This window comes from Oryctolagus cuniculus, chromosome 9, assembly GCF_051225735.1.
Source record: "Oryctolagus cuniculus isolate XC-2025 breed Fujian yellow rabbit chromosome 9, ASM5122573v1, whole genome shotgun sequence".
Classification (NCBI taxonomy): domain Eukaryota; kingdom Metazoa; phylum Chordata; class Mammalia; order Lagomorpha; family Leporidae; genus Oryctolagus; species Oryctolagus cuniculus.
Window position 1 is genome coordinate 130,508,182 of NC_142875.1, and position 14,518 is coordinate 130,522,699.

Here is a 14,518-nt window from a genome sequence, read left to right on the forward strand (position 1 = left end):
TGAAACCTATGGCAGCCAATAATTGAGACTTCTCTAGGGAAGTGGAACCTGGCACTTGCTTGTGTATTAGCTTTACCTCAGTTTTGGTCTTGCTTTTTTTATTTGATTCTTGTCCTTTCCACCACGCATGGAGATTACACATAGCTTTTGACCCCATTGTCAGATAAACTCTGGTATTAAAATTCTCTGGGACAAGGCCCTGGTCTCTTAGTCACCACCTGCATGGTCCTGGGCAAGTTATTTCCAAATCTTTGCCTTAGGTTCCTGGTCTCTACAAGGAGATCATTCATAGAATCTACCTCATTAGGTTGTTTTCTTGAATAACATAAACAGTGTTCATAATATGTACTTTAGATTATCATTATCCATAATTTTACACATATGTACAGTCAGTATAAATATGAAACTTTTCTCAACAGTATTCTGTTTGCATTCATATCAAGCAACACCAATATTCTTACCCGTTTTCTCTCTTTCAAATAGAAGTGCAGTACTAGGTCATCCAAAACAGTAACTCATGGAAGCTCTTAGTATTTTAAAGCATCTCTGGGTCACCTTTCTAACAAGTGCTGTAGGATGTCTTGATTGTTTTTTTAACTGAAGTAAATTAAAATGTATTTGTAAGAATTTTATGGTATTCTGGAATGTCGAAACTGAAAACTCACAAGACTCACAATTCTACTCATTTTTAAAACCTGCTTGGGCTGGTGCCGCGGCTCACCGGGCAACGCCGGCACACCGGGTTCTAGTCCCAGTTGGGGCACCGGATTCTGTCCCGGTTGCCCCTCTTCCAGGCCAGCTTTCTGCTGTGGCCAGGGAGTGCAGTGGAGGATGGCCCAAGTGCTTGGGCCCTGCACCCAATGGGAGACCAGGATAAGTACCTGGCTCCTGGCTTTGGATCAGCGCGGTGCACTGGCCGCAGTGCGCCAGCCGTGGCGGCCATTGGAGGGTGAACCTATGGCAAAAAAGGAAGACCTTTCTTTCTGTCTCTCTCTCTCACTGTCCACTCTGCCTGTCAAAAAAAAAAAAAAAAAAAAAAACCAACCAACCAACCAAACAAAAAAAACCCCAACAACCTGCTTGAAGATAATGTAGAAAGAAATCCTCATTTTAAACTCATGATGGGAGTGTGTGTCATAGCTGACTTGGGTTTGTTATGCAGGGGCCTGAGTCTGATGTGCCCCTTGGGGCTGGAGCCTGGTCCCCAGATTAAGAATCACTGTCACAGCAGGTTACTGTGTCAACAGGAATAAACATCCCACATGTATGTTTGGAGTGGGAAAAAATGCTGAGAAATTTATTCTCACTTAACTAACCTATCCAGACTGAATCTTCATTTGCCTAGCGTCAGGTCTTGCAGGTTTCATTCCAGACACACCCTCCTGCTTCCTGGAAGACTGCCTGTGTCTTATCCACTTCCCAGTCGACTTCACAGAGCACTCTGCTTCGTGTCTCTCTTAATCACTCATTTCAGAGCCCTGTACCCAGGTGCCTCTTGTTCAGAGTAACTGCTACACGTTGACCACAAAGTAACTTGCACCCTTCAAACTTTCGGCTTAGACAAGTAAATCAATCTTCAGTTGACACTAACTCAACATATTTATATGAAGAACACGAAGAAATGCATTGTGTTCTATGAAAATGTGGAAGCCTGGATACTCCATATCCTTTCAGCACCACCAGTGTAAGTTAAACGTTCCACATGGTTGCTGTAATGGCTGACTTTGCCTATTTGTGACAACAAGTTTGAATCATCTGAAGCAAATGGGCTTTTAGTTGCTTTTCTCAGTTTTACTTGACTATTTCTACTATGCTGAGCTCCATTAGTGATTTTCAAGTTGAAGGTTTCCAGGATATTATTCTGTTTAATGGAAAATATGATTTAAATATAATTTTAAGGAAGTGATAGGCTAGCCAGCGGCTGCATGCACCCGGGAGGAACAGCACAGCATTATGCACAGTGGCCAGTCCACAGCACAAACAGGAAGACGCTGCATTTATTAAGAGGAAAATAAGTCACTGACGTTTTAGAATAACAGCTACTGGAATGCATCCTGCTTATTATTTATACTATAGTCATGAGAGACTCAATCTTGGAACACTGAGACACAGTCACACATCGGGCTGACTGCAGTGTCATGTGTCAGGGGCTTCCCAAGGAACTATGTCAACCCAATAGGTCCTAAAAATAGAGATTTTTGCATTCTCTGCAACTGGAGGGTGGGAGGCAAGGTCTTCTGCTTAGAGGTTTCACACGATACCTCAGACTTCACAAATGTGTAATTTTGAATCTACCAAGAGAATGGTGAAATGTAGAGAGTTAAGTTATCCAGCATCAAATAGTAGTAAGTGTCAGAGTCATTATTTGAACCCAACTTGATTGGACTCCAATGGATTAACCACAACAGTATTAGGAGAAGGTAGTATGAACAGATTCTAATTAACCACGTTAGAATTGTCCCTTTCAGAAAAGTACATGTATTGTAATAGAATGTGTTTGGAATCAAAAGAATTAGACATGTAGATCTACTACTTCATGACCTAAATAACTGAAGTCATCTAACTTCCCATCTTGTGCTGCAGTTTCCTTGCTTGTAAATGACTATCAGGCACACAGTGAGCAGCATTTTCAGGAAGACGAACAAAGTGAAAGAAGGGGGAAATTAGCCCAACTAATTTGGAATGAGGGTTTTGTGAAAGGCTACACCACACCCTTCTGCCCCTTTACTTATGGTTTCACTCACGTGAAGTCAGCTGTGACTCAAGACTAGAACAAGGAAAATTCCAGAAATAACTCATTGTTTTAGAGTGTACACCATTCTGAGTAGTGCGATGACACCCTGCACTGTCCTGCTCTGTTCTCTCAGGAGGTGGATTGTCCCATTACTCAGAGTATCCACACTGTATACACTGTTGCTCATGGGTTATGTCGTAGCCATCTGTGTCATCAGTTCTACAGCCCCTGAATCACTGCACGTGTGCTCGAGTAACCCGTATTCTGCTTACTGAATTGTTTTGCTGTGCCACCGATAAACTGACTTCATCCTAATAAGTATGTACTATGAGTGCAAATGTAGTAGATACAGGAAGTGGTTGTACTATTTGTGTCTTCCAGCACTCACTGAGAGTGTTAGAATGTATGTGTCTATCCTCTGCAGAAAAAGAGGGAGAGCACTGCATAGAGGGAAATGTCAAAATGTAGGATTTCAATCAACAGATGAAACATACTCAAGGCAAAATGATAATAAAAGCAGGAACCATGGGAATGTGTAATGCAGAGACAATCTGTCTAGACAAAACAGTGTTTGTGTATGTTTTTAGCTAAACATGACAACTAGGTTCAGGGCCCAGAGCATCTTAAATGCTCTGTTTATGTTGTAGAATCAGTGTTATGGAGAGTACTTGGTAAGAATGTTAAGTCCAGGTTGTTGGTGAGTATGGACTAAAGGAATTGAGCCTCATTCCTTCTTTGGCAGTCCGGATGTGTAATATTAAGGAAGGAGTGATGTGATGCTAACGGCTGTTAGCGTGGCTACATTGAAGGGTTAAATATGATTACACTTAGCAAAGGATTTAATAATGAAAACACCATCGACTACCCCATAGTTACTTGTTAGGCTTTTGTGTGTTGAGAAGTGTGGAATTGCATTAATGGCCTGGCTTTCTGATAATGTTTCAGCTAGTTTGCTTACGATGCTTTCGGACCATGGGGAGACTGACAGTGCTAGCTGTGGTGTGCCCTTTCAACCCCAGGTCACTGGAAAGTCTAGAGAACATTCCCACTCTTCTCTAGGTTTTGAACTTCAATTGTGGAATGTTTCACCTAATTCATGTTCTAACATAATGTCACCTACCAATCAGAAACTTGCTTACGATTCTGGAAAGACCAAGCGCCTTTTAGGAGGTTCTTTACCTCCTAAACTTAAATAACTAAATACAGAAATAGAAGTCAAGATGGCTCTGTCATGCAGAAGGCCGTTTCATTGCCTGTTTAGTACCTAGAGGTCTCTCTGGACTCTCAGTTCTCCCTTAGGAGGCAGACTCCTGGAGTGCTTGCCTCTGTCCCCAGGTGTGTTCAGAGGAGTTGGGATCCCAGAGTCACTTAGATGGCTCTCAAGAACAGACTTCCAAGAATGAGAACGTGTGATTAGAGTAGTATATGTCTATGCTAATAGGTAATTCGAAGCCTGTATGTCTTATTTTCTCGGAGACTCATTTCTGTTCTTTGTATGATGCAGTGAAACGAGCTGATAGAGGTTTATTGGTTTGCTCAAGATTAGAGTGACAAGATTACACTTTCATGGATCTGGTTCCTATCTCAGATTCTGTACAATACAGCAAATCCACTGACTGACTAGTTTCATTGTCAAGGTAGTTTTTATTCTGTAAGTGCAATTAGGTATGACACTTGATTGTCACAATTAAGGGAAACCATTCTGAAATGAGTGATCTTAGCTACTTCCTAAGCTTAGGAGAAAGCAATACCAATTTTCTCATAAACATCACTTAAAAGCCTGAGAAAGATTCTTTTACTTTGTCTAACATCACAAAAATGCATGGCCCCAGCAACTCAGTTATGCTGGTTGGGTTAAGGGGAATGAGGACAGAAAATACACATTAAATGGATAACAGCATACCTTTCCCTTCCCCAGCTGCCTTAAGGCTGCTCATTTAACTGTGTGCGTGCTTTTTACTCTCCCCAGCACATTATCAGAAACAAGTATGCATGTTTTAATAATAATCTATTGTCTCCCTCAAATTATTTCTGGAGGGTATGCTATTATCCACCTGAACACTGAAATTGTCCAAGTTACCACGGTGGACAAGTTAGGATGTGAACCAAATTCTGTGTGATGCTGAATTAGGTCATTAATTAGGATATAATGCACAAGTCTATTGGCTCCTTAAGCTTCTTTGCTTTTCTTGTTTCAAAATCTTCCCTTGTCACATCTCATCCTAAAAGGCATGCCGACTCTTGGTTATGCAATCATTTAGAATTTCACTCTTTTCAATTATAAATTTTATTATGTTTATTGACTACTAATGGTTTTATTTCTATCCACTACCAGAATAGTATGATTTAGTTAGGCCTGCCATTTTCTTAATGGTAACATTTTCTATATAAGAAGTGTAATTATATATAAATAATATGTAATATTATGTATAGTATACACTACATGTAGCTATATAGTAATGAATATAATTATAACATCTATTATTCTGCTTTTCTGACCATAACCCAAGGGGTAAACATGAAAATGTCTATACTCATTGTGGTGCCTCTATTTATTTTTCATATACGTGAGTTCACAAAGTTAATGGAAAAATGAAATGAAAAGATGTTTATTTTGGTGCAGAAATCCATGCATAGTTTTTCCCCAAAATATCTATTTTCCACGAACATTTTGAACTCATCCTCTATCGACTGTCAAATCTATTTGAATATTCCAATTGTACCAAATATCCCAGTGCTAGTAAGAAGGAAAAGACAGATAATCTATGGTGTACATCAGGTGCACTGAAGGGCAGCCGAGGCTTCTCCAAGGCCTTATGACGTAGGGTGCATGTCACAGAACCTAACATGCCTGCTTTTACTTTCAGCTTCTCATTTACAAGTGAGTGCTCTTTACAATGAACAATATAGTAAAATCTGTTATTTTCTTACCTGCACAATGTCCCTTTCAGCGTATTTTCCTCTGGAAGAGACTCTTACATCATCTCCATCCAACTCAACCATTGCTGGAAAATAAATTAGGATCATGTATCCTGCACGTTTTAGCCAAAAACTAAAATACTGTGTGTAACAACAAATCGGGGGTTATGAAGTAGCAGTGTCCCTGAGCCTCCATCTCTTCCTTCTTCTCTCCGGCAGAGCCTGACTAGTGCACATTTCACGGATGGAGGCCAGTGGAACAGCCTTTGGGCCCATCCTACAAGCTCCCAAAGCAGCTTTCATGACTGGCTGGGCAAGTGATACTAATCTGTTACATCTCTGTTACAACTTGGCCCCATTCATCACAGACTCTTCAAAAACCATTTGAACTTCGTTCCCAAAGAAACCACTACAAAGCTATATATCCACCTTGCCCAGGTTTCACGTTGTAAATACATTACAAAACGAAGACAAATTTGCTGTGCCCTTATATTGATTTGACAAAGAATGCTTTTTATGAGCTGCTGTGTAATGTTGTGTTGCAGTTAAGAACATGTTCCGGAATTATTGTTTTTAGCAAGAATTCTCTGAATAATTAAGTGCATGTGGAATGCTAATTTGTGCTTAAAGTATAATTCTGTTATTGGTAATTCATTTTGTGGACATATGGTATTCACCAGACCCCAGGGAGCCATTTGCTTACCCCCACAAAGGGAAAACAATGCTGAGTCATTTTTCCTCCAGTTTGGACACTATTCAGTAGTTTGTGTAGATACACAATAAGCATCATAATTTAGTAAGATGCAAGCATTATCAGTAAGATAATTAGCGATCCAAGAGACTTATCCTCATCTGCTTCTTGGAAATGTAAATAGCAGAATCCATTATGTTCTGATATTTTCAAGAGTTACTTCTCACTATGATCCTTTACTTCAAGATGCAAATGTACATTGATGGTGACATGCCAGCAATCATAAAACCCTCTCCATTCTCTAAAATGCTATTAAGTCATTGCATCACCCTGCACCCACTAGAAAATAAGCAGCAAGAATCAGAAGGTGATCGAGGCGGTACCTTCAAACACTACAGTCTCTCTCGTTTGGGCTATGACAGTGTTTCATGCCAGTGAATGAAGAAGACAGAACTGGAGGTTGTGCTTTTGAGAACAAGGCGAGCAATGGTGTGTAAGGCACACAGAGGCGCAGCTGTTCTACAGAGCTCCTCAGGAGGTAAGATTTTGAATGCCAGTGCCCTTACAGGGAAAGGGTGGATCAGAGACAGGTCTGCACCTCCCCCAAGCCATGGTCAAAATCCCTTGCAGTTACCCCTTCTCCCGATTCAGATCAAAGAAAGGAGCCAGTTAGCTGTATGTCCCTTATCTTTGACTCTGTCCTGCTCTGAGAGATCTAAGTCACTTGGGAAGATTATGCACAGTTCTTAGAGGAAACAAATGAAAATTTCCTCTTTTCTTCAAAGAAAGGAATCGTAGACATTGTCTTTCCAGTTAAAAATGTGTAGATGTAGAATTGACTGGGTCAGCAGATGTGGAAGTGCTACCAGCAGCTCTTCCAACAGCTGGCAGATATTTGTATGTCAGCTTTTTCCATGGTACACATGAAAACGTGTATGTATTCGGTCCTGTTCTTCGCTGTGAGAAGCAGGAGTGTATTTTGGGAGGGAACAAAGAAACTCTTTAGGGAAGTGTCTCCTCTGTCCCACCAGTCTGCTTGAGTTGCCTACGGCTGGGCCTACAAGTTCTTCCGTCACGAGGAAGGCAGAGACCATGCACAGCGGGAGCCCCACTCCGTCCTCATTCACTCCATTTCCTGCCCACAGTGACTCAGATCTCTACTTACTTTATGCTGGGAAAGGAATGAGTCCTAAAATTCCTGAGATAAGGAGGTAGGACTGAGCTTGGAGCACTTCCCAGTTCCAACCTGTACTCACTTGAAAGCAGTATCCCTCTGCAGTGCGCCTAATAAGCAAAGCTCCACTCCAGAGGGAGAAGCCTGGAGGTGAGATCATTTAACCTGGGAGCAAGGGACATTACGGAGGAGTCTGGTTCTGCCAGCAGATTAAACCACATTCTAAAAAACTCATTGCAAGAAATAAAACTGTGCAGGTCTGAGTGATCCCTGCATATTATTTTTTTCCAGGTAGTTCAGGAACCCAGTCAAATGATGACTTACCACATCTCAAAAGTAGGAAAAGTAGGTTAAGAATCTTCCTATGGTGCTAGCAGCTCCTTGCTAATGTGGCTGGAACAGCAGTGTAGGATGGCCCAAGTGCTTGGGCCTCTGCACCTACACGGGAGAAGCTCCTGCCTCCTGGGTTTGGATCAGCCCAACTCCAGCTGTTGCAGGCATTTGGGGAGTGAGCCATCGAATGGAGGACCTTGCTCTGTAGCCTGTTTGTCTCTCTCAAATAAATAAGTCTTTTAAAAAATAAAATCCCTCTTAAAGATGAATCATTGGTAGTGGGAGAAATTAAGAAATGGGCTTTGGCTTAGTTGAGTACCCAAACAGCCGTGCCTGCTTCTCTACAGAAAAATACATGAAAATCAATACACACCAGTGGCTCTCTCTCATACATTCTGTATGAAGAAAAGGAATGGGGCTCCAGTAGGACAAAATGGGGCTGAGGTTCACCATCTCTGAGGTCACCCACTTAACTGCAGACCTCATGTTAGTCTCAAAGATCTCAGATCTATCTATGAGAGCTGCACCCTTCAGAAGCCAAAGTAAACAGTAGCCAAAGACGGAAAGCATGAGTTACTTTAGCCTGGCAATCAGTGAACTTTGTGACTCACAGCCCATCATCAGCTAGATTATCAGGTGCACAAGGCATTAAAAAGAAAGTGTTTCCATATTCCTGAATGATAGAGGTGTCTCAGATCCATGGCAGCAGTGAGGCCTGAACGACTTGTTATGATGATACAATGGATGACCAGCCAAGCACAGACTGACAGAGCTCAGGGTCAACAGAGTACCTCTGCCTGTGGTGCCACCTCACCTGGTACAGTCACACCTGTGCTCTGCATATGCAGAGACGCGGGTGGTTAAACAAGAATCACCTGGTGCTACTCATGCTCTAATTCAGCATCTGTGTGCCTAGAGTAACCACTAATTTACCAAAGGCTGTGTTAAACACTTAACTGTTCTCATTTCCAAAGTCCCGAGCTAGAGAAACTATCGTTAATATCAAACAGTGAAGCCAGGCGAATTTCATGTGGTGTGGCATGCTGTCTGGGTCCGAGTTCTCTAAAAGGAATTCTCGATCCTGAAATGTTGGTGCAGATCACTAGTCTGCATAAACACCTGTGACTGGACTGGCATTTCTGAACAAGGCCTGAACCAAAATGGAGAAGTAATCAAGAAGCCAACTTAGCATAATAACCTGTCGACTGGTCACTTCCAGTTTCACTTTGTGCCTTCATTACCACAGAACTTCTGCGTTTGCAAGGCTACCCATTTCTCCACTACCCAAGTTTTGAAACCCATTAAATTAGCATAGTATGCTTGTCTTAACATTTCTTTTCAAAACCGGAAGACCTAAGATTTACACAGTAATGAGGCTTGAGTGGGTTCTTCCTTGGGAACAAAAACTCAATTTACCACTCCGCCCATCTTAAGAAATAGTATTGTGAGATACAAACTGTCTCCAGTGAAATAGAGAGCTACATGTTGAATTAATCTATAAACAGAGAGAGAGGAGAGAGAAAGCCAGACTCGGACTCTTTTAAGTGGCTCACCTTAATAAACATCATAAGGAACTGCAAGGTGTGGGGTCAGTGTTGTGGCACAGTAGGATAAGCCTCTGCCTACGACACTGGCTTCCCTGGTGAGTGCTGGTTTGAGTCCTGGCTGCTCTGCTTACAGTCCAGCTTCATGTTAATGCACCTGTGAAAGCAGTGGGAGATGGTCCAAGGACTGGGGCCCCTGCACCCATGTGGGGAACCCAGATGGAATTCCAGGCTCCTGGCTTTGGCCTTGTCCATCCCCAGCTATTATGGACATCTGGGGGAGTGAGCCAGTGAATAGAAGATCTCTTTGTGTCTTTCTGTCTCTATGCCTTTCAAATAAAATAAATCTTTTTGAAAAAACTTACTGGAAAATGGTATTACAGTACTTTCATTTTGGTGCAAAACTTTGGAAATCATACATGAGAGGGTCTTGAAGAAGCTTACAGGAAGTGAGTATTATATGAAAAAAATCTCTGCATGGATTTCAGTAGTTTTTGCACCAAAATAAACATCTTCTAATTCAATTTCCCATGATCATTTTGAGGTACCCACAATGTATTTATGTCTGTATGTACAAGATCATTATATACAAAACTGATAAGCAAAGCCATCTTCCCACACGGACAGAAATCTGATAGTTACCTTACGTCAAATAAAACCCCCAAGGAATACTACTGAAATTTTACCACTCACCATCAAATTCTGCTGGTCCAACACCCACTATAATTATTGACATTGGAAGTTTTGAGGCCTTCAAAAAGAACACAATTAGATTTCAATTAAGAAAAATGAGTTCTTAAGAAGAAGAAAATAATACCCTGAGTTTTAACTGATTTTTTTCCTAAATAAATGGTTTTTGAGTGCATTCAAAAGTAACCCAGACAATATACCTGATTCCACTCCTATGCTTTCCAGACTCTACACATGCAAATCCAGTGAGCACTGCCTGGCTCTGGACAAAGTCGCCAGTGACAGGCACCCTCTCTCCTTGGCTGTTGGCAGCACACTCTGAGATGGCCCTCGGTACTTGTGGTTCATTTGTCAGGTTTGTTCTCCTCCCACCGTGGAGCAGCCAGGGGAAGAAAACTACCAGCCTCAAAAAGAGCAGCACCGTCCTCCACCTCATTCATACTCAAGGTTAATAAAAAGCAGTTCCCTCAGCCGAGGGGCAGATCTGGGTCATCACACAGAGTCCCTGGTAGTTTCCTATCAACATCTCGGACTGTGCGGAACACCAACCCTGTGATGCCACAGCATGGTTCCCTGTCCTATGTCTCCCCAGCTGCACCATCATTCCAAATACTTCAATCATCAGCACAGGAGAGCTAGCAAGGAGACCTGGAACCACAGCCAGCCAGCCAGCCGGTCTTCAGCTGGGACAGTCAGTGAATGATGAGGAACTGTGTGAGTCCATCACATCCTCTCTGTTGAACTATATTATTATTAAGCCCACATTTGAAAAAGGGCCCATTGATGCCAGTGGCCAAACCACAGAGGAAAGCAAGACAAACTCAGCCCCTGCATGTCTAGCTAAAAACAACAGACTTCTAAGTCCTTACCTTTCCTCCTCCTTATGTTTGGTTTCTCTAAGAATATCTAAAAATCATTTGACTTTTCCCAACATACTGATTTCATTTCACTGTGCTAGTAATAACTATGAGGCCTGATAAGAAGCCATTCTTATCTGATGCATACTTTATGCCAAATTATGCTAGGCCTAGATACAGGAAGCTGAGCTAACTGAACTGTCCAGTAACTACAGTTGACACATTATTATTTAGTAAAGAAGACAAGTGAATGATAATAAAAGCCAAATACAATTAGGAATTATAATGATCAGGATGGTTTTCGAATCAAGTGCAGCTCTTATTCAGTCCTGTTTCAGTCCTACAGAAATGGGAATCACTACTGTTCTCCTGTAACTAGAATTAGAATATTAAAATAATCTACAAATCCTGACTATACAAACCAATCAAACCAATAGGGGCAAACATACTTGTGCACATCAAGGCAGTCATAACTATACACTACTTTTTCTGAGGTAAGAATTTTATTCCAACTCCGTTATTCTATCCTTATAGATAGATCAATGTTAGCATTATGAGTTCTCTGGGTGAGGCTAAGGATGCAATCTGCAAAAAAGGAATGGACATTTCATTTCACAAACAAGTCAACTAAACTAGGTACTAGTTTCAACCTCAGTGTCACCAAGCTAGCACTCAGCCCAAGACCCTGACCATTACTCACATTAACTATTGACTCCTTGGTTTGAGCCATATCTGAAATAACGCCATCGGTCACGATCAGGAGCACAAAATACTGGGATCCATCCTTTACAGACGAAGCGTACCTGAAAGACAATGGAAAAGTAAGGAACAGTTCCTTTCTACACGATGGCTGCTAAAGATTACCTTGGAATAGTCAACAAATCCTTTAATCTCAAGGAAATATTTAAACCTATGTCAAAAGCCTGACTTTCGCAAACCTTTAGGCACATACTTTCCTGAAATACCACACTAGAGTAACTGCAGCATTACTCCTTGCCATCACACAGAAACATGTGACTGCTGGAAGTTCATTTACTGTAAAAGCAGGACGAGGATCTGATTTGTGCAAAGGGACACAGGCTTTGGAAACAGATTCATCCTAGATAAGTGACACACTTTGAGTACGGCTGTCAGTAAACTGCTTAAGATCGAATGATCGATTATCTGTCTCTCTTGTCTATCACGCAGAGAACTCCCATCTGACAGTGTATTCTCAAATATAAAGGCCAGCAATGGGCCAGGCCCATGCTGGGAACCAGAAATTCATGGCTGACAGGGACCCCAATTTACTTGAGCCACCACCTGCTGCCTCTCGGTCTGCATATAAGACAGCTAGAGTGAGGAGCTGGCGCCAAGTTTTGAAACTAGGTGCTCTGATAGAGAGGTGGGCATCCTGACCAAAACTAGTGACTTATTAATTTCTAGGCAAAACTTCTATCCCCGAACTTGTCTTATACCTTGAAAATTAAGATGATAACACTACCTTGGAATTGTTGCATAAATTAGTCAACTACATGCATCACACTAAATAGAGTAGGGTGTGTAAGTTGCAGCAGTATTCAGAAATAGTTTTTATTTGGAATTACATAGAAGTGATACTTGCACATGTGAGAACTAAATTATTATTTAAATGCACACCTTAGAATCATCAATTTCAGATTATGGAAATTTCACCTCAATTTCATAGTTAAATAGGGGCCAACAATGTGGCACAGAGGGTTAAGCCACTGCCTGCCATGCCAGCATCCTATATTAGTGCTGGTTCGTATCACTGCTCCACTTGTGATCCAGCTCCCTGCTAATGTACCTGAGAAAAGCAGCAGAATATAGTCCAATTGCCTATGCCCCTACCACCCATGTGGTAAACCTAGATGCAGTTACAGGCTCCTGGCTTCAGCCTGGATCATTGCAGACATCTGGGGAGTGAATTTGCAGATGGAAGATTCATCTCTCGCCCCAAGTTTGCCTTTCAAATAGATAAATCAGATATGTCCATAGTTCAAGTTCTTAGTCCATGTTAAATTGATGAAAGATGATGAGAGGAATTATAACAAACAAATGTAAAAACCATGTATACAGTAACATTCCAGAATTGAAGAAATTTTATCAGAACACTCATCAAGTAATAATTAGCAATTTAGAGAGAGGCTTCATGAATATTTTGTACTGTATTTCTTCTTGTCTGGTACTAGCCTACTTTCTAGGTATTATCCAGGTGCTATTGTCAAAAAGAACTTGTCTGGTGTTTGTACATGACTTACGGTATGGTGGTCATGCCCAGTGGTAAGTAAGCATTATGGGGCTCTTAACACAAAAGACAGGGGACAAGACGACCCTGGTTCACCTTTTGAGACACTTACCAATTAGATCATAAGACTAGTTCAAGAACATGTCCATCAGTTGGCCAGTGAAATTTCTGCACAACTTGAGTGGCCCTAAGAGATCCTATTTGGACACGATGGGGAAAAACAGCAGAGAGCACAGCTTGTTTCCAAGACGTGAAATCAGCAACCAGATGAAGAAGGAAAATGTTTACGATGTTCCCATGTACTGTGTGAGGTAGCTTTACAGACTGCTGAAAGAATGAATTCAAGCAGACTGAATCAGGAGACATGTGGAACAGCATCCACAGGCATAGTCAAAAACACCCCACAGGACTGACAAACCATTAACCTGGACATTGGCAAATCTGTAGTAATTAGATGGTGACACAGCCAGTGGAAAACAACCTGGAGCAGACACAAACCTACGTTAATACGCTATACTTTTTAAGACATAAAATAGGTTCTATTCCCGGTCGGGGCGCCGGATTCTGTCCTGGTTGCCCCTCTTCCAGGCCAGCTCTCTGCTGTGGCCCGGGAGTGCAGTGGAGGATGGCCCAAGTGCTTGGGCCCTGCACCCCATGGGAGACCAGGAGAAGCACCTGGCTCCTGCCTTTGGATCAGTGCGGTGCGCCAGCCGCAGCGCGCTGGCCGTGGCGGCCATTGGAGGGTGAACCAATGGCAAAGGAAGACCTTTCTCTCTGTCTCTCTCTCACTGTCCACTCTGCCTGTCAAAAAATAAAAAGACATAATTTCCTTAGGCAATTCAATTTTTCACTTTTTAAATACCCACTATGAATTTTTTTAAGAAAGGCTTTCTTACCATGATCCAGAAGCATGGAATTTTACAGATTTCTTCTCAGTAATAGAAGACTATCAACAGTAGTGACAAGAGCTTCTGTGAGTACAACAGTATCTATTTTATGCTTTTCTTATCAGAAGACATTCTTAAAAGAGCAAATTTCTACCAAATAATAAGAGTTGGATACTATGCAGACTATGCAGTCATTGAAAATACCACTTCAAGTGGTTAAACTGATTTTCTTTTGTTTAACCAGAGTATGTTTATCTTTTTTAAAAAAGATTTATTTATTTATTTATTTATTTGAGAGGTAGAGTCACAGACAGTGAGTGGGAGAGACAAAGAGAAAGGTCTTCCTTCCATTGGTTCACTCCCCAGTGACCGCAATGGCTGGAGCTGCGCCGATCCGAATCCAGGAACCAGGTGCTTCCTCCTGGTCTCTCATGCGAGTGC

At 41.7% G+C, this 14,518-nt stretch overlaps 1 protein-coding gene across 3 annotated transcripts in view; it reads right to left on the reverse strand.

Annotated features, from left to right (window-relative positions):
* The window catches only part of CPNE8 (copine 8), a 260,377-nt gene that overhangs the window by 3,795 nt on the left and 242,064 nt on the right, over positions 1–14,518 (reverse strand). For all 3 annotated transcript variants that reach the window (XM_051850927.3, XM_002712675.6, XM_070049629.2), the window contains exons 17-19: positions 11,643–11,745; positions 10,089–10,146; positions 5,666–5,739 (exon numbers count right to left, since the gene is read on the reverse strand). In XM_051850927.3, coding sequence (XP_051706887.3) covers positions 5,666–5,739; positions 10,089–10,146; positions 11,643–11,745 — 235 coding nt within the window. The remainder of the gene's footprint in view (positions 1–5,665; positions 5,740–10,088; positions 10,147–11,642; positions 11,746–14,518) is intronic.